The sequence below is a fragment of the Pleuronectes platessa genome, chromosome 10, assembly GCF_947347685.1.
Source record: "Pleuronectes platessa chromosome 10, fPlePla1.1, whole genome shotgun sequence".
Classification (NCBI taxonomy): Eukaryota; Metazoa; Chordata; class Actinopteri; order Pleuronectiformes; family Pleuronectidae; genus Pleuronectes; species Pleuronectes platessa.
The window spans coordinates 8,240,321-8,259,776 of record NC_070635.1 but is presented as its reverse complement, the minus strand read 5'-3'; the positions used below and the strand labels follow the sequence as shown (position 1 = coordinate 8,259,776).

At 41.8% G+C, this 19,456-nt stretch overlaps 5 protein-coding genes across 5 annotated transcripts; 1 reads left to right on the top strand and 4 right to left on the bottom strand.

The window, feature by feature from the left end:
• Positions 1 to 1,102: 1,102 nt before the first annotated feature.
• LOC128450017 (trypsin-1) lies at positions 1,103 to 2,455 on the bottom strand. The gene is made up of 6 exons (XM_053433419.1): positions 2,398 to 2,455; positions 2,150 to 2,300; positions 1,791 to 2,041; positions 1,560 to 1,693; positions 1,351 to 1,452; positions 1,103 to 1,268 (listed from the first exon to the last, which is right to left on the bottom strand). The coding sequence occupies exons 1-6, from the start codon at positions 2,435 to 2,437 to the stop codon at positions 1,221 to 1,223; spliced, it is 726 nt and encodes a 241-aa protein (XP_053289394.1). The 5' UTR covers positions 2,438 to 2,455; the 3' UTR covers positions 1,103 to 1,220.
• A 2,342-nt stretch (positions 2,456 to 4,797) lies between these two features.
• On the bottom strand, positions 4,798 to 6,088 carry LOC128449226 (trypsin-1-like). The gene is made up of 6 exons (XM_053432290.1): positions 5,977 to 6,088; positions 5,729 to 5,879; positions 5,372 to 5,622; positions 5,142 to 5,275; positions 4,928 to 5,029; positions 4,798 to 4,845 (listed from the first exon to the last, which is right to left on the bottom strand). Exons 1-6 carry the CDS (start codon positions 6,014 to 6,016, stop codon positions 4,798 to 4,800), a joined length of 726 nt encoding a protein of 241 aa, XP_053288265.1. The 5' UTR covers positions 6,017 to 6,088.
• Positions 6,089 to 9,382: 3,294 nt separating this feature from the next.
• Positions 9,383 to 10,635, bottom strand: LOC128450016 (trypsin-1). Its single transcript, XM_053433418.1, has 6 exons — positions 10,577 to 10,635; positions 10,329 to 10,479; positions 9,970 to 10,220; positions 9,739 to 9,872; positions 9,528 to 9,629; positions 9,383 to 9,445 (listed from the first exon to the last, which is right to left on the bottom strand). Exons 1-6 carry the CDS (start codon positions 10,614 to 10,616, stop codon positions 9,398 to 9,400), a joined length of 726 nt encoding a protein of 241 aa, XP_053289393.1. The 5' UTR covers positions 10,617 to 10,635; the 3' UTR covers positions 9,383 to 9,397.
• Positions 10,636 to 13,819: 3,184 nt separating this feature from the next.
• LOC128449337 (trypsin-1) lies at positions 13,820 to 15,106 on the bottom strand. The gene is made up of 6 exons (XM_053432444.1): positions 15,049 to 15,106; positions 14,802 to 14,952; positions 14,443 to 14,693; positions 14,212 to 14,345; positions 14,001 to 14,102; positions 13,820 to 13,918 (listed from the first exon to the last, which is right to left on the bottom strand). The coding sequence occupies exons 1-6, from the start codon at positions 15,086 to 15,088 to the stop codon at positions 13,871 to 13,873; spliced, it is 726 nt and encodes a 241-aa protein (XP_053288419.1). The 5' UTR covers positions 15,089 to 15,106; the 3' UTR covers positions 13,820 to 13,870.
• Positions 15,107 to 16,079: 973 nt separating this feature from the next.
• On the top strand, positions 16,080 to 17,750 carry LOC128449336 (trypsin-1-like). Its single transcript, XM_053432443.1, has 6 exons — positions 16,080 to 16,191; positions 16,288 to 16,438; positions 16,547 to 16,797; positions 16,895 to 17,028; positions 17,138 to 17,239; positions 17,322 to 17,750. Exons 1-6 carry the CDS (start codon positions 16,152 to 16,154, stop codon positions 17,367 to 17,369), a joined length of 726 nt encoding a protein of 241 aa, XP_053288418.1. The 5' UTR covers positions 16,080 to 16,151; the 3' UTR covers positions 17,370 to 17,750.
• The last annotated feature ends 1,706 nt before the right edge of the window (positions 17,751 to 19,456 follow it).

Sequence of the window (19,456 nt, the reverse complement as noted above, 5' to 3'; positions counted from 1 at the left end):
TGAGTGGTCCAGACTGACACACAGCTCCTAGGAGCAGCACAGACACCAGAGCTCTCATGTTTGACTAATGGTGGATAAAAGGCCAAAGATTGCTCCATACTTGATTTTTATTGGGTGCTTTATCTAAAGCCATCGATTTGGGCCCCACCCCTGGTGATGCTGACCAATCAAAACCTTTTAATAGGGCTTATCGGGAAATCAAAACGTTCACTCTTATCTTACCAATAATTTTTTTATACCAAAGGATATTTTACAGAGTTTCACAGAGTCTCTTTCTGAATGATTCTGCTCAGTTCTGTGATAAAAATACAGTTTAAAAGTGTGTATGTTGTTGTAGTTTGATTCGTTGCTGTGTTTGAGTTCAGTTCTATATGTTTTTGTACAGGCTGTAATCATCCAGGCATCTTGACCTTGACTCTGTGCTGCAAGGAAAGTCAATGTCAGCTGGACACTTTCACTGGCATTGGCATGGTGAATGAAACTATATACATGTAGGTCAATATGTTCAGATATTTATATAATGTGAGAATGATTTCTGAAAATGTTAACTCTCCCAGCATTATTAATGCAACAGTGCTTTTATTATATATTGTGTATGTTCTTGTTGATCTATTAATCTATGTAACATCTCTGTTGTGGTGTTGTTTGCTCCGTATCAATTGGCTTCACTTTATTTGAGTCTCTCTAGTTAATGGGTTGTTTGCAAACTTCATTAAGTTTGACAATGTTTCAGGTCATTTTGATGAAAATCAATAGAAAGCATCATTTAAACCACACTATAGTGTTATAAGCATTTTTGTCACGTACTGTTTATTTAGAAAGAAAAAACTTGAGTCCTATTATCAACTAATTAATTCAGTGTTTCATTCTAAACTGTTGTGTGAATCAAACTGACTAAGAGAGTTGTGTCATGGCAAAGTTTGTGATTGAACATTTTATTTGTCAACATACTGTAGTTGTGTTGGATCCAAGATGAACCTTGTTTTTTGCAAATTTTCATGAAGGCTTGAACAGTTAAAGATCTTGTTGAAAAATCCCAGCACATTTTAAAATACTGTGCACCATGATGTGGAAAAAAATGAAAAGGAGCATTATTTGAGTTGATGTTCAGGACTTTATTGATTCAGATGCTCAAATGCTGCACATTGTTCACAAATATACATCAATGATGGAGTTAGAACGATGGAAGAAAGGCAGCGGAGTACGATCACAGATCAGATTTAATAGCTGCTCATGGTGCTCGTCAGCCAGTCGTTGAAGAGGCAGACCTGTGAATGAGGAAGAATCAGAGTTAGATCAGTTCATCAGTGTCTCACTGTGGATTAAATATCTTTCTCTGTGGATAGTTACCTTGGCGTAAACACCAGGATTACCCCTCTCAGCACATCCGTAGCCCCAGGACACAACACCCTGCAGCTCACCGTTGCACACGACGGGGCCACCGGAGTCACCCTGGGAGAGAAAATTAAAACAGTTTAAAGATGAATTCAATGAACAATGCAACTGACATGCAGTGATGTAGGAAAAACATGTCTGCAGGTTTCCTTCTTGTTACACACCTGGCAAGAGTCCTTTCCTCCCTCCAGGTATCCAGCGCAGAACATGGCATCGGTAATCATGCCAGGGTAGGAGTTATCACAGTCCCTGAAAGACAGGATGGGGAGATCCAGGCACTGCAGCCTGTTACTGTCGGCTGCAGGATGGGAAATAAAGTATTAGAGAAAAGGGTTTTCAGAGTTATCCCATACAAATCTGGACCTCAGAGCAGTTACAATCCAGACGTTACTCACTGGAGCTCATGGTGTCTCCCCATCCAGAGACGGTGCACATGGTGCCAGCGGGGGCACAGCTGGTGGGCAGAGCCACAGCCTTCACATTCTTGTTGAGGGTGGCGGGCTTGCTCAGCTTGATGAGCATGATGTCGTTGTTGATGTTGTAGGAGCTGTAGTTGGGGTGACGGATGACACGGGCGGAGCTGATGAACTGCTCGGTTCCCTCATTGACCCTAAGGTTGTGCTCGCCCATACGCACCTCCACGCGGCTGCACAAGAGAGAGAGGAGGGTTTTACATGTGAGTTTCATGGTGGTGTTTAAAAACAATGATTCACATGCAAGAACTTTGTCTTCATAACATCAAGAGGAGACGTACGACTTGTAGCAGTGAGCAGCAGACACAACCCAGTTCTCGTTGACCAGGGAGCCTCCACAGAAGTGGTAGCCAGAGTTCAGAGACACCTGATGGGCCTGGGAATGAGGCGTGCACTCATACCCTCCGACGATCTTGTCGTCCTCCAAGGCAACTGAAAACACCAGAGAGACCAAAGGTTCAGAAACCAAGAGCTTATTTCTCTTTAGAATATATAAAACTTTACATGGAAGCAGAAAGACACAACTCACAAGCAGCTCCGATGAGCAGAACGAAGACAAGAGACCTCATGGTTGCTGTGGGATCCTGTTGATGAGAGAACTTCACCTGGAACCTGGTTTAAATAGAAAGGAAGCTCTGCCCTTTACCTGCTGGACACACCTCCAACCATTACTCTCCACCAATCAGGGACCTGGACTGAAATTTCTGCTTGTTGGAAAAGCAAATATTGGGTAAAGTGTGGGATGGTCTTTTCTGTCACACTCTGTACATTAGATTGTATCATCTACAAAACCTTTTCACAGTCGTCCATGAAACGAAAACATGTGTTTTAAAAAGTTGAAACAATTCTGTGACTTTTCCTGAACTTCATACTCCAGGTGATGTTGCTGCAGAGCACTCTGTACATCTATGTTTAGCACAGTTTGTTTTCAGTGACCTTTAACCTCTGCATGTGAAGACATGGCTGCAGCTCTGCAGATGGTCCGGTTCACAACCACAGCTGCTGAATATGGATTTTACAGGAGGACCAAGCTACGTGTTGTTCAAAACTGCTGACTCCAGAGACAAAAACCCCAATGAATGAACCTAAACACATGTACTACGCCAATAATGATTTGTTATAGGACTTCTCAGTTTTGATAACCAGCAAGTCCTAAATGTCCAGATGCTTTGGAGACTCATTTCTGTCATGTGATATAAATATCATAGACATTAACAACATAAGACTGATTCGACTTGTTACTAGGCAGAACCTATCCCATAGAAAGTTTATTCTGACATTACCTCTAAGAAGCTGTAGTTCTTCCCGGCACTACGCTGCCAATGCGAACAGCCAAAGTATTAACCATGGGCGAGGAAAGGAGGCGGAGCGCTTTTCACAGCGCTTCTACCTCCGGTGCCTCCCCGGGTTAGAGGATGATGGTGTGACGTTAATGTATTGTTTTACAATGCATGTGTCACGTCATGATAAATCAGTCTCCTATGTCGCCTGTACCCGGAGCCGCCCCTGTCACTGGTTATCTTGGCTCGCTGTCTGGTCGGTAACCAGCTGTCCGGACCGCTCCGTGAAGAAGGAGGAGGAGATGTTTCTTTACTTGGAATGCAGCCACTTTATTTCTCGGATATACAGCAGGAGCAACACTTGCATCACCTCTAGGTGGTCGGTCACTTCTCGTTATACACACACTTTTAGCGTCTTTTCCCACAATACCCTGGTGCACTACGTCACACACTACGAACTTTCCTGAAAGGGGCAGGCCATACCTGCAACACAACAGCTCTCGGTCTCATATACAGATGGCAAGAGAAAGCAGAGACGCAGACTCAGCAGTTACATCCGAGATCCGATGCACCTTATTATTATCTGAGGGATTTTTACACACTGTCTGATAAACATTCCGACAGTAAAGGCCAGGGGTAGTGATGGATAAGGTTTTCTTTAACAAGTTAAGTCTTTCATTCTCACTGTCCACCTTAAAACTATGAAATGAACGGAAATATGAACTAGTTCAGAATTTAAATGGTGAACTATGAACGTGAACTATTCATGTTTACTTGTATGAACTGAACTTTGAACTAGTTCATTAGAGGTGTGAACTGTCACAACACTGCCAGGCATAATGACCTTGACTCTGTCCTGCAATGAAAGTCAAAGTCAGTTTGACACTTTCACTGGCATTGATAATGTGAATGAAACTATATACATGTAGGTCTATATGTTCAGATATTTATATAATGTGAAAATGATTTCTGACAATTTTTACTCTCCCAGCATTATTAATACAACAGTGCTTTTATTATATATTGTGTATGTTCTTGTTGATCTATTAATCTATGTAACTTCTCTGTTGTGGTGTTGTTTGCTCCGTATCAATTGGCTTCACTTGATTTGAGTCTCTCTAGTTAATGGGTTGTTTGCAAACTTCATTATGTTTGACAATGTTTCAGGTCATTTTGATGAAAATCAATAGAAAGCATAATTTAAACCACACTATAGTGTTATAAGCATTTGTGTCAAATACTGTTTATTTAGAAAGAAAAAATTGAGTCTTATTATCAACTTATTTATTCAGTGTTTCATTCTAAACTGTTGTGTGAATCAAACTGTGTAAGAGAGTTGTGTCATGGCAAAGTTTGTGACTTGAACATTTTATTTGTCAACATACAGTAGTTGTGGTGGATCCAAGATAAACCTTGTTTTTAACTCATTTCAATGAAGGCTTGAACAGTTTCAGATCTTGTTGAAAAATCCCAGCACATTTTTGTGCACCATGATGTGGAAAGAAATCAAAAGGAACATTATTTGAAAGTCAATGTTTCAAACTTTATTGATTCAAATGCTCAAATACTGCTCATTTTTCACAAATATACATCAATGATGGAGTTAGAACGATGGAAGAAAGGCAGCGGAGTACGATCACAGATCAGATTTAATAGCTGCTCATGGTGCTCGTCAGCCAGTCGTTGAAGAGGCAGACCTGTGAATGAGGAAGAATCAGAGTTAGATCAGTTCATCAGGGTCTCACTGTGGATTAAATATCTCTCTCTGTGGAAAGTTACCTTGGCGTAGACACCAGGATTACCCCTCTCAGCACATCCATAGCCCCAGGACACAACACCCTGCAGCTCACCGTTGCACACGACGGGGCCACCGGAGTCACCCTGGGAGTGAGAAAATAAAAAAAACAGTTTTAAGATGAGTTCAATGAACAATGCAACTGACATGCAGTGATGTAGGAAAAACATGTCTGCAGGCTTCCTTCCTGTTACACACCTGGCAAGAGTCCTTTCCTCCCTCCAGGTATCCAGCGCAGAACATGGCATCGGTGATCATGCCAGGGTAGGAGTTATCACAGTCCCTGAAAGACAGGATGGGGAGATCCAGGCACTGCAGCCTGTTACTGTCGGCTGCAGGATGGGAAACAAAGTATAAGAGAAAAGGGTTTTCAGAGTTATCCCTACAAATCTGGACCTCAGAGCAGTTACTATGCAGATGTTACTCACTGGAGCTCATGGTGTCTCCCCATCCAGAGACGGTGCACATGGTGCCAGCGGGGGCACAGCTGGTGGGCAGAGCCACAGCCTTCACATTCTGGTTGAGGGTGGCGGGCTTGCTCAGCTTGATGAGCATGATGTCGTTGTTGATGTTGTAGGAGCTGTAGTTGGGGTGACGGATGACACGGGCGGAGCTGATGAACTGCTCGGTTCCCTCATTGACCCTGAGGTTGTGCTCGCCCATACGCACCTCCACGCGGCTACACAAGAGAGAGAGGAGGGTTTTATATGAGTTTCATGATGCTGTGTAAACACAATGATTAGCATGTAAAAACTTTGTCTTCATAACATCAAGAGGAGACGTACGACTTGTAGCAGTGAGCAGCAGACACAACCCAGTTCTCGTTGACCAGGGAGCCTCCACAGAAGTGGTAGCCAGAGTTCAGAGACACCTGATGGGCCTGGGAATGAGGCGTGCACTCATACCCTCCGACGATCTTGTCGTCCTCCAAGGCAACTGAAAACACCAGAGAGACCAAAAGGTCAGAAACCAAGAGCATATTAATCTTTAGAATATATAAAACTTCACATGGAAGCAGAAAGACACAACTCACAAGCAGCTCCGATGAGCAGAACAAAGACAAGAGACCTCATGGTTGCTGTATGATCCTGTTGATGAGACAACTTCACCTGGAACCTGGTTTAAATAGAAAGGAAGCTCTGCCCTTTACCTACTGGACACACCTCCAACCATTACTCTCCACCAATCAGGGTACTTGACTGGTAATTCTGCGTGTTGGAAAAGCAAATATTGTGTAAAGTGTGGGATGGTCTGTTCTGTCACACTCTGTACATTAGATTGTATCATCTACAAAACCTTTTCAGAGTCGTCCATGAAAGGAAAACATGTGTTTTAAAAAGTTGAAACAATTCTGTGACTCTTCCTGAACTTCATACTCCAGGTGATGTTGCTGCAGAGCACTCTGTACATCTATGTTAAACAGTTTGTATTCAGTGACCTTTAACCTCAGCATGTGAAGACATGGCTGCAGCTCTGCAGATGGTCCGGTTCACAACCACAGCTGCTGAATATGGATTTTACAGGAGGACCAAGCCACGTGTTGTTCAAAACTGCTGACTCCAGAGACAATAAACAACAATGCATGCATTTACACATGTATATTTGTTATAGGACTTCTGAGTTTTGATTACAAGCAAGTCCTAAATGTCCTGATGGTTTTGAGACTCATTTCTGTCATGTGATATAAATATCATAGACATTAACAACATAAGACGGATTACACTTGTTACTAGTCAGAACCTATCCCATAGAAAGTATATTCTGACTTTACCTCCAAACATTGAGTGGTCCAGACTGACACACAGCTCCTAGGAGCAGCACAGACACCAGAGCTCTCATGTTTGACTAATGGTGGATAAAAGGCCAAAGATTGCCTCATACTGGCTTTTTATTGTGTGCTTTATCTAAAGCCACCGATTGAGCCCCACCCCTGGTGTTGCTCATCAATCAAAACTTTCGAATAGTGCTCATTGGGGTGAAAAAAAACTTTACTCTTCTCATACCAATTTAAAAATTCTACCAAAGAATATTTTGTAGTTTTACAGAGTCTCTTTTTGAAGGATTCTGCTCAATTCTGTTGTGCAATAATAGGTTAGACTTGATGTTGGCTAATTCTTAATAATCATAAAATATGATTATTAAAACAATAAAATTATTAATAAAAAATAATACAACTATTAATTAAAACTATAAAGTTATCATTTAAGAATAATGAAATTATTAATGAAAAACACTACAATTATCAATTAAGATTAATACAATTTGTAATTATAATTTAGAAACGTAGGGGCACCACCCTGGTAACAGGGACCAACAATCAAATTTAAAGATCAGTCTCATTTAGATCTAGTTCAGTTAGAAATCTCAATATTTACTATTAAAGATTACATAATGAACAGTGAAGGTTATGGAGTTCTTGACAATATAGAGGTTGGCAAAATTCACTTGTGCAACATTAATAAAAGAACAGTTGTGAAAAAAAAATTTTTTTTATGAATAAAATAAAGTATTAAAAAACACAAATTACTAATAAAGTACTAACTAAACAAAGATGTGTATGTGAGTTCGGGTGTCTATGTAAATCAGGGTGCTCTCAAAATGGCGGCTAACAATTTTTAACACCTTCCTGTGGGCTTCTGAGATGGTCGCTAACCACCCTAAAGACAACAGCACCCCCCCCTCTGAAGTATTTTTACGACCGGTAGCGGGGCTCTGTGCTACTGAGATATGCATGTGTCTGTCTAGATGCTAAATTAGACAAAGAGTGTTGACTGAAATGCAAAGAACGACCGTGAAGAGCATTACAAACTAACCTTATTTTCAAATAACATATAACCCAAAATATCACAACACAAATCAGAATCATAAACATCACACAGTATCGAATAAACAGTCTTGCTTAGCCTCGTATAATTATTAAGCCCAGTTATGTGACTAGTCCTTGAAAAGTGAGAAAGGAAGTTGCAGTTCAGTTCGCAGTTCTGTGAAGTCTTCTTGCTGGTCGTGAGGTTTCTGCCTTCGCGGTTCTGTTGAGCTGTGGGGCTCAGTTGCTGGTTTGAAGTTTTCCTGCAGGACATTGAGTCGCTGCTAGGAGTTTGGTAGACTTTGATTTGAGAGGAGGTTTCCTTGAGAAGATGAGCTGGACGCTGACCTTTGCGCTCCTCTCATTGGATGCGAAGAGAAGATGCGAGCTGGAGTAGCCAGGGTTCTCCCCTCGGCGTTGCAGAAAGAGAGGCTGGCAGCCTTCCTCCTTGGAAGGGTTCTGGAAAGAGAGAGAATCGGGGGAGACCTGGCCTTATATTGGCCCGGTGACCTCACAGGTCATGGGGCCAGAGTGACCAATTGGAGTTGACCCTGGTGGCTTTTTCACACCTGTAGGTGAAGTTGTCCGACAAAAGGACATGCAGCATCTTGGGAGACTGAGTTCGGGAGGCTTTCTCAAGAGCAAAGACCATGCTGTTTTCAGGCTTTTGACTACACATTTAGGCCGAGGAGTAAGCCTGTGGTTTCATAAAAACCATGTCCCAACAGTTCTGTAATAAAAATACAGTTTAAAACAGTGTATGTTGTTGTAGTTTGATTCGTTACTGTGTTTGAATTCAGTTCTATATGTTTTTGTACAGGCTGTAATCATCCAGGCATCATGACCTTGACTCTGTCCTGCAATGAAAGTCAATGTCAGCTGGACACTTTCACTGGCACTGGTATTGTGAATGAAACTATATACATGGAGGTCTATATGTTCAGATATTTATATAATGTGTAAATGATTTCTGACAATTTTTTCTCTCCCAGCATTATAAATACAAGAGTGCTTTTATTATATATTGTGTATGTTCTTGTTGATCTATTAATCTATGTAACTGTGGTGCTGTTTGCTCCGTATCAATTGGCTTCACTTGATTTATAGTCTCTCTAGTTAATGTTATTTTTTTGCAAACTTCATTATGTTTGACAATGTTTCAGGTCATTTTGATGAAAATCTAAAGAAAACATAATTTAAACCACACTATAGTGTTATAAGCATTTTTGTCACATACTGTTTATTTAGAAAGAAAAAACTTGAGTCTTATTATCAACTTATTTATTCAGTGTTTCATTCTAAACTGTTGTGTGAATCAAACTGTCTAAGAGAGTTTTGTCATGGCAAAGTTTTTGACTTGAACATTTTATTTGTGAACATACTGTAGTTGTGGTGGATCCAAGATAAACCTTGATTTTACTGAATTTCAGAGAAGTTGAGAACAGTTAAAGATCTTATTGAAAGATCCGAGCAAATTTAAAATAGTGTGCACCATGATGTGGAAAGAAATGAAAAGGAGCATTATTTGAGTTGATGTTCAGGACTTTATTGATTCAGATGCTCAAATGCTGCACATTGTTCAAAAATATACATCAATGATGGAGTTAGAACGATGGAAGAAAGGCAGCGGAGTACGATCACAGGATCAGATTTAATAGCTGCTCATGGTTCTCGTCAGCCAGTCGTTGAAGAGGCAGACCTGTGAATGAGGAAGAATCAGAGTTAGATCAGTTCATCAGTGTCTCACTGTGGATTAAATATCTCTCTCTGTGGAAAGTTACCTTGGCGTAGACACCAGGATTACCCCTCTCAGCACATCCGTAGCCCCAGGACACAACACCCTGCAGCTCACCGTTGCACACGACGGGGCCACCGGAGTCACCCTGGGAGAGAGAAAATTAAAACAGTTTAAAGATGAATTCAATGAACAATGCAACTAACATGCAGTGATGTAGGAAAAACATGTCTGCAGGTTTCCTTCTTGTTACACACCTGGCAAGAGTCCTTTCCTCCCTCCAGGTATCCAGCGCAGAACATGGCATCGGTGATCATGCCAGGGTAGGAGTTATCACAGTCCCTGAAAGACAGGATGGGGAGATCCAGGCACTGCAGCCTGTTACTGTCGGCTGCAGGATGGGAAACAAAGTATTAGAGAAAAGGGTTTTCAGAGTTATCCCATACAAATCTGGACCTCAGAGCAGTTACTATGCAGATGCTACTCACTGGAGCTCATGGTGTCTCCCCATCCAGAGACGGTGCACATGGTGCCAGCGGGGGCACAGCTGGTGGGCAGAGCCACAGCCTTCACATTCTGGTTGAGGGTGGCGGGCTTGCTCAGCTTGATGAGCATGATGTCGTTGTTGATGTTGTAGGAGCTGTAGTTGGGGTGACGGATGACACGGGCGGAGCTGATGAACTGCTCGGTTCCCTCATTGACCCTGAGGTTGTGCTCGCCCATACGCACCTCCACACGGCTGCACAAGAGAGAGAGGAGGGTTTTATATGTGAATTTCATGATGCTGTGTAAACACAATGATTAGCATGTAAAAACGTTGTCTTCATAACATCAAGAGGAGACGTACGACTTGTAGCAGTGAGCAGCAGACACAACCCAGTTCTCGTTGACCAGGGAGCCTCCACAGAAGTGGTAGCCAGAGTTCAGAGACACCTGATGGGCCTGGGAATGAGGCGTGCACTCATACCCTCCGACGATCTTGTCATCCTCCAAGGCAACTGAAAACACCAGAGAGACCAAAAGGTCAGAAACCAACAAAATATTTCTCTTTAGAATATTTGATACTTTACATGGAAGCAGAAAGACACAACTCACAAGCAGCTCCGATGAGCAGAACGAAGACAAGAGACCTCATGGTTGCTGTATGATCCTGTTGATGAGAGAACTTCACCTGGAACCTGGTTTAAATAGAAAGGAAGCTCTGCCCTTTACCTGCTGGACACACCTCCAACCATTACTCTCCACCAATCAGGGACCTGGACTGATTTTCTGCTTGTTGGAAAAGCAAATATTGTGTAAAGTGTGGGATGGTCTGTTCTGTCACACTCTGTACATTAGATTGTATCATCTACAAAACCTTTTCACAGTCGTCCATGAAAGGAAAACATGTGTTTTATGATTTGAAACAATTCTTTAAGTAATGAAAGTTGTTCAATTCTGTGACTCTTCCTGAACTTCATACTCCAGGTGATGTTGCTGCAGAGCACTCTGTACATCTATGTTTAGCACAGTATGTATTCAGTGACCTTTAACCTCAGCATGTGAAGACATGGCTGCAGCTCTGCAGATGGTCCGGTTCACAACCACAGCTGCTGAATATGGATTTTACAGGAGGACCAAGCAACATGTTGTTCAAAACTGCTGACTCCAGAGACAAAACACCAATGCATGAAATTACACATGTAGTACGCTAGAAAAAATTTGTTATAGGACTTCTCAGTTTTGATAACCAGCAAGTCCAAAATGTCCTGATGCTTTTGAGACTCATTTCTGTCATGTAATATAAATTTCAAAGACAAAAACAAAATTGGCCACATAAGACTAATCACACTTTTTCTAGACAGAATCTGTCCCATGGAAAGTATATTCTGACTTTACCTCTAAATGTTGAGTGGTCCAGACTGACACACAGCTCCTACGAGCAGCACAGACACCAGAGCTCTCATGTTTGACTAATGGTGGATAAAAGGCCAAAGATTGCTCCATACTTGCTTTTTATTGGGTGCTTTATCTAAAGCCACCGATTTAGCCCCACGCCTGATGTTGCTCATTAATTAAAACTTTTGAATAGTGCTCATTGGGGGAAAAAAAACATTAGTCTTCTCATACCAATTTCAAAATTCTACCAAAGGATATTTTGTAGTTTTACAGTCTCTTTTTGAATGATTCTGCTCAGTTCTGTAATAAATATACAGTTTAAAACAGTGTATGTTGTTGTAGTTTGATTCGTTTCTGTGTTTGAGTTCAGTTCTATATGTTTTTGTACAGGCTGTAATCATCCAGTCATCATGACCTTGACTCTGTCCTGCAATGAAAGTCAATGTCAGTTGGACACTTTCCCTAGCTCTGGTCTTGTGAATGAAACTATATACATGTAGGCAGAGTTGGGCAGTATTTCTATACTTGTATTTGAAATACGTGTTTCAATTTCTTTGAGTACTTTGTAATTTGTATTTGATAGGGCCGATAACAAATCTATCGTAATTTGTAACAAAATACTTTAGAGTGGAGTAATTTTATATTTGAAACACTCAAAATACTTTCTCCACTAATCAAAAAACAATTCACGAGTTCAGCCATTCTTCAAAATGTACTGGCTACAACCACGATTATCAGGCGAAAGGAGGAGAATCCACCAGCTTGTGCTTCACTCAGCTGAAGATCTTGGCCTGGTGGCAGAGAGTGAAAAGACTTCCTCCAGCCTCCAAGATGATGAGCAAGATGACTTCTTTCTTTTCTCAGCTGAAGAAACTCAAGTCCAGGAAAGACAAGAGATCACAAGCCACAGCAAAGCTGAGTTAGAGACCCTTCGTTTTCTGGAGGACACCAGAAAAGACCTGCTTTCTCTTCAGCAGTAACCACTTATCAAGCTCCTTTTTGTTCGATTTAACACATCCCTCCCCTCTTCAGCTCCGGTTGAGAGACTGTTCTCGTTTGCAGGAATAATTTTCCAACTGCACAGACGGAGGTTAACAACAGAAATATTTTCAAAGTTAGTTGTTCTTAAAGGCAACTAAACTGGCTACCCAGTGGTTGGGTCTCAAGAACCAAAATGGAAGAATTATTATGTCATAAAGATGTCAGTGTGATCCTGTATGAGACACTTTACACTGTAATATAGAACTATGTGGCCTACCATGCCACTGGTCATGCAAGAGAGAAATAAGTAGGCTACCATGCCACTGGCCAAGGTACAGTAAAAGAAAAGTAAGTAGGCTACTCACTTGTTAAGTTACCTGTTCACTTTTGTATTGATTTACTATTTACCTTTAATTTGTATTAATTTTTCTGTCCAGAACTTGATGGACAGTAATTTATTTAAGCTATTTACCTGTGTACAACTGGTTTTAATTCTATATTCTGCTTTTATAGTATACATAGGCCTAATGTGTGATGCTATTCATATGTGATGAATATTTTATTGTTGACAGAAAGCCAAAGTTTATGGGCTGTCAAGTTGCTGTCTTTTAATAGCTCTGCTTAGTTACACTGACATTCTGTGACTGTTCTTCCTTTTTGTGGGGTTCACCAGAGCATTGTGTACATTATATAGCCAAAACCTGAATGCTCTACTATACCAAATTGTGAGAAAACGGAAAATCCAGAAGATATATTTCCTATATTTTAAATACAAAATACATGTATTGTATTTTGTTACATTTTCTGGCACCAGTCTTTTGTATTTTGTATCAAGATACATTTTGATGCATTTTTGCCTATCTCTGCATGTAGATCTACATGTTCAGATATTTATATGATGTGAAAATGATTTCTGACAATTTTTACTCTCCCAGCATTATTAATACAACAGTGTTTTTATTATATATTGTGTATGTTCTTGTTGATCTATTAATCTATGTAACTTCTCTGTTGTGGTGTTGTTTGCTCCGTATCAATTGGCTTCACTTGATTTGAGTCTCTGTAGTTAATGGGTTGTTTGCAAACTTCATTATGTTTGACAATGTTTCAGGTCATTTTGATGAAAATCAATAGAAAGCATCATTTAAACCACACTATAGTGTTATAAGCATTTTTGTCACATACTGTTTATTTAGAAACTGTCTAAGACAGTTGTGTCATGGCAAAGTTTGTGACTTGGACAATTTATTTGTCAACATACTGTAGTTGTGGTGGATCCAAGATAAACCTTGTTTTTGCTGAATTTCAGAGAAGTTGTGAACAGTTAAAGATCTTATTGAAAAATCCGAGCGCATTTTAAAATAGTGTGCACCATGATGTAGAAAGAAATGAAAAGGAACATTATTTGAGTTGATTTTTAGGACTTTATTGATTCAGATGCTCAAATGCGGCACTTTGTTAAAAAATATGCATCAATGTTGGAGTTAGAACGATGGAAGAAAGGCAGCGGAGTACGATCACAGATCAGATTTAATAGCTGCTCATGGTGCTCGTCAGCCAGTCGTTGAAGAGGCAGACCTGTGAATGAGGAAGAATCAGAGTTAGATCAGTTCATCAGTGTCTCACTGTGGATTAAAGATCTTTCTCTTTGGAAAGTTACCTTGGCGTAGACACCAGGATTACCCCTCTCAGCACATCCGTAGCCCCAGGACACAACACCCTGCAGCTCACCGTTGCACACGACGGGGCCACCGGAGTCACCCTGGGAGAGAGAAAATTAAAACAGTTTAAAGATGATTTCAATGAACAATGCAACTGACATGCAGTGATGTAGGAAAAACATGTCTGCAGGTTTCCTTCTTGTTACACACCTGGCAAGAGTCCTTTCCTCCCTCCAGGTATCCAGCGCAGAACATGGCATCGGTGATCATGCCAGGGTAGGAGTTATCACAGTCCCTGAAAGACAGGATGGGGAGATCCAGGCACTGCAGCCTGTTACTGTCGGCTGCAGGATGGGAAACAAAGTATTAGAATAAAGGTTTTTTAAAGTTATCCCATACAAATCTGGACCTCAGAGCAGTTACTATGCAGATGTTACTCACTGGAGCTCATGGTGTCTCCCCATCCAGAGACGGTGCACATGGTGCCAGCGGGGGCACAGCTGGTGGGCAGAGCCACAGCCTTCACATTCTGGTTGAGGGTGGCGGGCTTGCTCAGCTTGATGAGCATGATGTCGTTGTTTATGTTGTAGGAGCTGTAGTTGGGGTGACGGATGACACGGGCGGAGCTGATGAACTGCTCGGTTCCCTCATTGACCCTGAGGTTGTGCTCGCCCATACGCACCTCCACGCGGCTGCACAAGAGAGAGAGGAGGGTTTTACATGTGGGTTTCATGATGGTGTGTAAACACAATGATTAGCATGTAAAAACGTTGTCTTCATAGCATCAAGGAGAAACTCACGACTTGTAGCAGTGAGCAGCAGACACAACCCAGTTCTCGTTGACCAGGGAGCCTCCACAGAAGTGGTAGCCAGAGTTCAGAGACACCTGATGGGCCTGGGAATGAGGCGTGCACTCATACCCTCCGACGATCTTGTCGTCCTCCAAGGCAACTGAAAACACCAGAGAGACCAAAGGTCAGAAACCAAGAGCATATTTCTTTTTAGAATATTTGATACTTTACATGGAAGCAGAAAGACACAACTCACAAGCAGCTCCGATGAGCAGAACGAAGACAAGAGACCTCATGGTTGCTGTATGATCCTGTTGATGAGAGAACTTCACCTGGAACCTGGTTTAAATAGAAAGGAAGCTCTGCCCTTTACCTGCTGGACACACCTCCAACCATTACTCTCCACCAATCAGGAACCTGGACTGACATTTTCTGCTTGTTGGAAAAGCAAATATTGTGTAAAGTGTGGGATGGTCTGTTCTGTCACACTCTGTACATTAGATTGTATCATCTACAAAACCTTTTCAGAGTCGTCCATGAAAGGAAAACATGTGTTTTATGAGTTGAAACAATTCTTTAAGTAATGAAAGTTATTCAATTCTGTGACTCTTCCTGAACTTCATACTCCAGGTGATGTTACTGCAGAGCACTCTGTACATCTATGTTTAGCAATTCTCTGGCCTTTGTTGTTTTTATTTTGGTATTTATATTACTTGAGAGGAATCAATCTCAAAAGCATCAGGACATTTCGGACTTGCTGGTTATCAAAACTGAGAAGTCCTATAACAAATTATTTGTAGCGTAGTAAATGCGTAATTTCATTCATTGCTGTTTTTTGTCTCTGGAGTCAGCAGTTTTGAACGACACGTTACTTGGTCCTCCTGTAAAATCCATAATCAGCAGCTGTGGTTGTGAACCGGACCATCTGCAGAGCTGCAGCCATGTCTTCACATGCTGAGGTTAAAGGTCACTGAATACAATCTATGCTAAACATAGATGTACAGAGTGCTCTGCAGCAACATCACCTGGAGTATGAAGTTCAGGATGAGTCACAGAATTGAACAACTTTCATTACTTAAAGAATTGTTTCAAATCATAAAACACATGTTTTCCTTTCATGGACGACTGTGAAAAGGTTTTGTAGATGATACAATCTAATGTACAGAGTGTGACAGAACAGACCATCCCACACTTTACACAATATTTGCTTTTCCAACAAGCAGAAAATGTCAGTCCAGGTTCCTGATTGGTGGAGAGTAATGGTTGGAGGTGTGTCCAGCAGGTAAAGGGCAGAGCTTCCTTTCTATTTAAACCAGGTTCCAGGTGAAGTTCTCTCATCAACAGGATCATACAGCAACCATGAGGTCTCTTGTCTTCGTTCTGCTCATCGGAGCTGCTTGTGAGTTGTGTCTTTCTGCTTCCATGTAAAGTATCAAATATTCTAAAAAGAAATATGCTCTTGGTTTCTGACCTTTGGTCTCTCTGGTGTTTTCAGTTGCCTTGGAGGACGACAAGATCGTCGGAGGGTATGAGTGCACGCCTCATTCCCAGGCCCATCAGGTGTCTCTGAACTCTGGCTACCACTTCTGTGGAGGCTCCCTGGTCAACGAGAACTGGGTTGTGTCTGCTGCTCACTGCTACAAGTCGTACGTCTCCTCTTGATGTTATGAAGACAAAGTTCTTGCATGTGAATCATTGTTTTTAAACACCACCATGAAATTCACATGTAAAACCCTCCTCTCTCTCCTGTCCAGCCGCGTGGAGGTGCGTATGGGCGAGCACAACCTCAGGGTCAATGAGGGAACCGAGCAGTTCATCAGCTCCGCCCGTGTCATCCGTCACCCCAACTACAGCTCCTACAACATCAACAACGACATCATGCTCATCAAGCTGAGCAAGCCCGCCACCCTCAACCAGAATGTGAAGGCTGTGGCTCTGCCCACCAGCTGTGCCCCCGCTGGCACCATGTGCACCGTCTCTGGATGGGGAGACACCATGAGCTCCAGTGAGTAGCATCTGCATAGTAACTGCTCTGAGGTCCAGATTTGTATGGGATAACTTTAAAAAACCTTTACTCTATTACTTTGTTTCCCATCCTGCAGCCGACAGTAACAGGCTGCAGTGCCTGGATCTCCCCATCCTGTCTTTCAGGGACTGTGATAACTCCTACCCTGGCATGATCACCGATGCCATGTTCTGCGCTGGATACCTGGAGGGAGGAAAGGACTCTTGCCAGGTGTGTAACAGGAAGGAAACCTGCAGACATGTTTTTCCTACATCACTGCATGTCAGTTGCATTGTTCATTGAAATCATCTTTAAACTGTTTTAATTTTCTCTCTCCCAGGGTGACTCCGGTGGCCCCGTCGTGTGCAACGGTGAGCTGCAGGGTGTTGTGTCCTGGGGCTACGGATGTGCTGAGAGGGGTAATCCTGGTGTCTACGCCAAGGTAACTTTCCAAAGAGAAAGATCTTTAATCTACAGTGAGACACTGATGAACTGATCTAACTCTGATTCTTCCTCATTCACAGGTCTGCCTCTTCAACGACTGGCTGACCAGCACCATGAGCAGCTATTAAATCTGATCTGTGATCGTACTCCGCTGCCTTTCTTCCATCGTTCTAACTCCATCATTGATGTATATTTTTGAAAAATGTGCCGCATTTGAGCATCTGAATCAATAAAGTCCTAAAAATCGACTTTCAAATAATGTTCCTTTATATTTCTTTCCACATCATGGTGCACAATATTTTAAAATGTGCTCGGATCAGATCTTTAACTGTTCACGTCTTCAAGGAAATTCGGTAAAAAGAAGGTTTATCTTGGATCCAACACAACTACTGTATGTTGACAAATAAAATGTTCAAGTCACAAACTTTGTCATGACACAACTCTCTTAGACAGTTTGATTCATGTAACAGTTTAGAATGAAACACTAAATAAATAAGTTAATAATAAGACTCAAGGTTTTTCCTTCTAGACAAACAGTATATGATCTAAAAGCTTATAACACTAAAGTTTGGTTTAAATGATGCTTTCTATTGATTTTCATCAGAATGACCTGAAACATTTAGCCTGGATGCCAGACGAACTTAGCCCCGCCCACAACATTTTAGGTCGGGCAGTTCGGTCTGGAGTCGCTCCGTTGAGGAAAAATTATGGCCCGACCGGGCCAATCAGATTGTCAGGGCGGGCTTTATACGATGATTGACAGATGATCAACGGTAACGTAATCAACCACGTCATCACAGTGCCCTCGGGTTGAATTCGTTTTCAACAAACATGCCTGCCGCTGGCGAGCTGAGATGTGTAGATGCTGCCATTGAGTCTGTTTTAGAAGACATCGACAGCGCATTAATTTTGAAAGAGGAACACAGAACGTGGAGGCGACGCCAAAGCACCGCGCTAATCCCTATCGCCCCGGCGCCGGGCAGCGCTAATAATATCACCCGTTGATCCAGTAGATCGCTGCACGGCTTTGTGCCGGTCACACCGGAGGCTGAAGCACCACGCTGCGCCAAGGCTGCCTCGCGGTGCTTCAGCCTCCGGTGTGACCGGCACAAAGTTTTAACATGGGAGTGGATGGGAGCCAGCTGTTATTTAAGGCTTGGCGCTGCGCTGAAGCGTCCGGTGTGAACCCGGCGTTAGTAAATAACTCACAATGCGTTGCTTAGCATACGTCACATACTACGTTGCTCTGATTGGTTGTAGGTCTATCCAATTGAGCGAAGAAGAATTTTACTTCCTGGTCAGTTGAAACACGCCCCATAATCACAGCCCAATGGAGCGGTCTCAGACTCACATTCTGACTAGAATTGTGAGTCTGACAACGTCAGGCTATGAAACATTGTCAAACATAATGAATTTTGATAACAACCCATTAACTAGAGAGACTCAAAGCAAGTGAAGCCAATTGATATGGAGCCTTCAGCACCACAACAGAGAAGTTACAAAGATTAATAGATCAACAAGAACATACACAATACCAGAGCTAGTGAAGGTGTCGAATTGACATTGACTTTCATTGCAGGACCAAGTCAAGGTCATTATGCCTGGATGATAACAGCCTGTACAAAAACATAAAGAACTGAACTCAAATGCAGCAAAGAATCAAACTACAACAACATACACAGGTTATCTCAGGTTCTCTTTCATGTTTGGAAAAGGAGGGTGAGGGGTAATTAGCTGCAACACGCAACTTCACCACTAGATGTCACTAGATTCTAAACACTGAACCTTTAACCGTTTTTGTTTGACCTGAAAACAGATTTGATGTCTGACGACCTAACTTCCCCACGGAGTCTTCGAGCTGTAAAACAGTTTCATGATGACGTCAACAATGTATCCACACATTCACTTTAAAGATTCAAAATCCGAGACCTTTATTATCATCGTGCAAGCACAACAAAATTACTAAAGTCAAGCTCAAACCAAATTGTGCCTGATGGAAAGATCTTCAATTTAAATGTGTAAATCTAAAACTAAACCACAGTATAATAAATAGTATAATAAAATAAAGATACAGGCAAAAGAAGTTTGAAACAAAGTTCTTAAATATAACATAATTAAACATAAGTAGAGTGCATACGATATCAGTAAAGTGACTAATAATGATAAGTATGATAAATGATAAATAATACAAACATTACCACAGTCTATATATGAA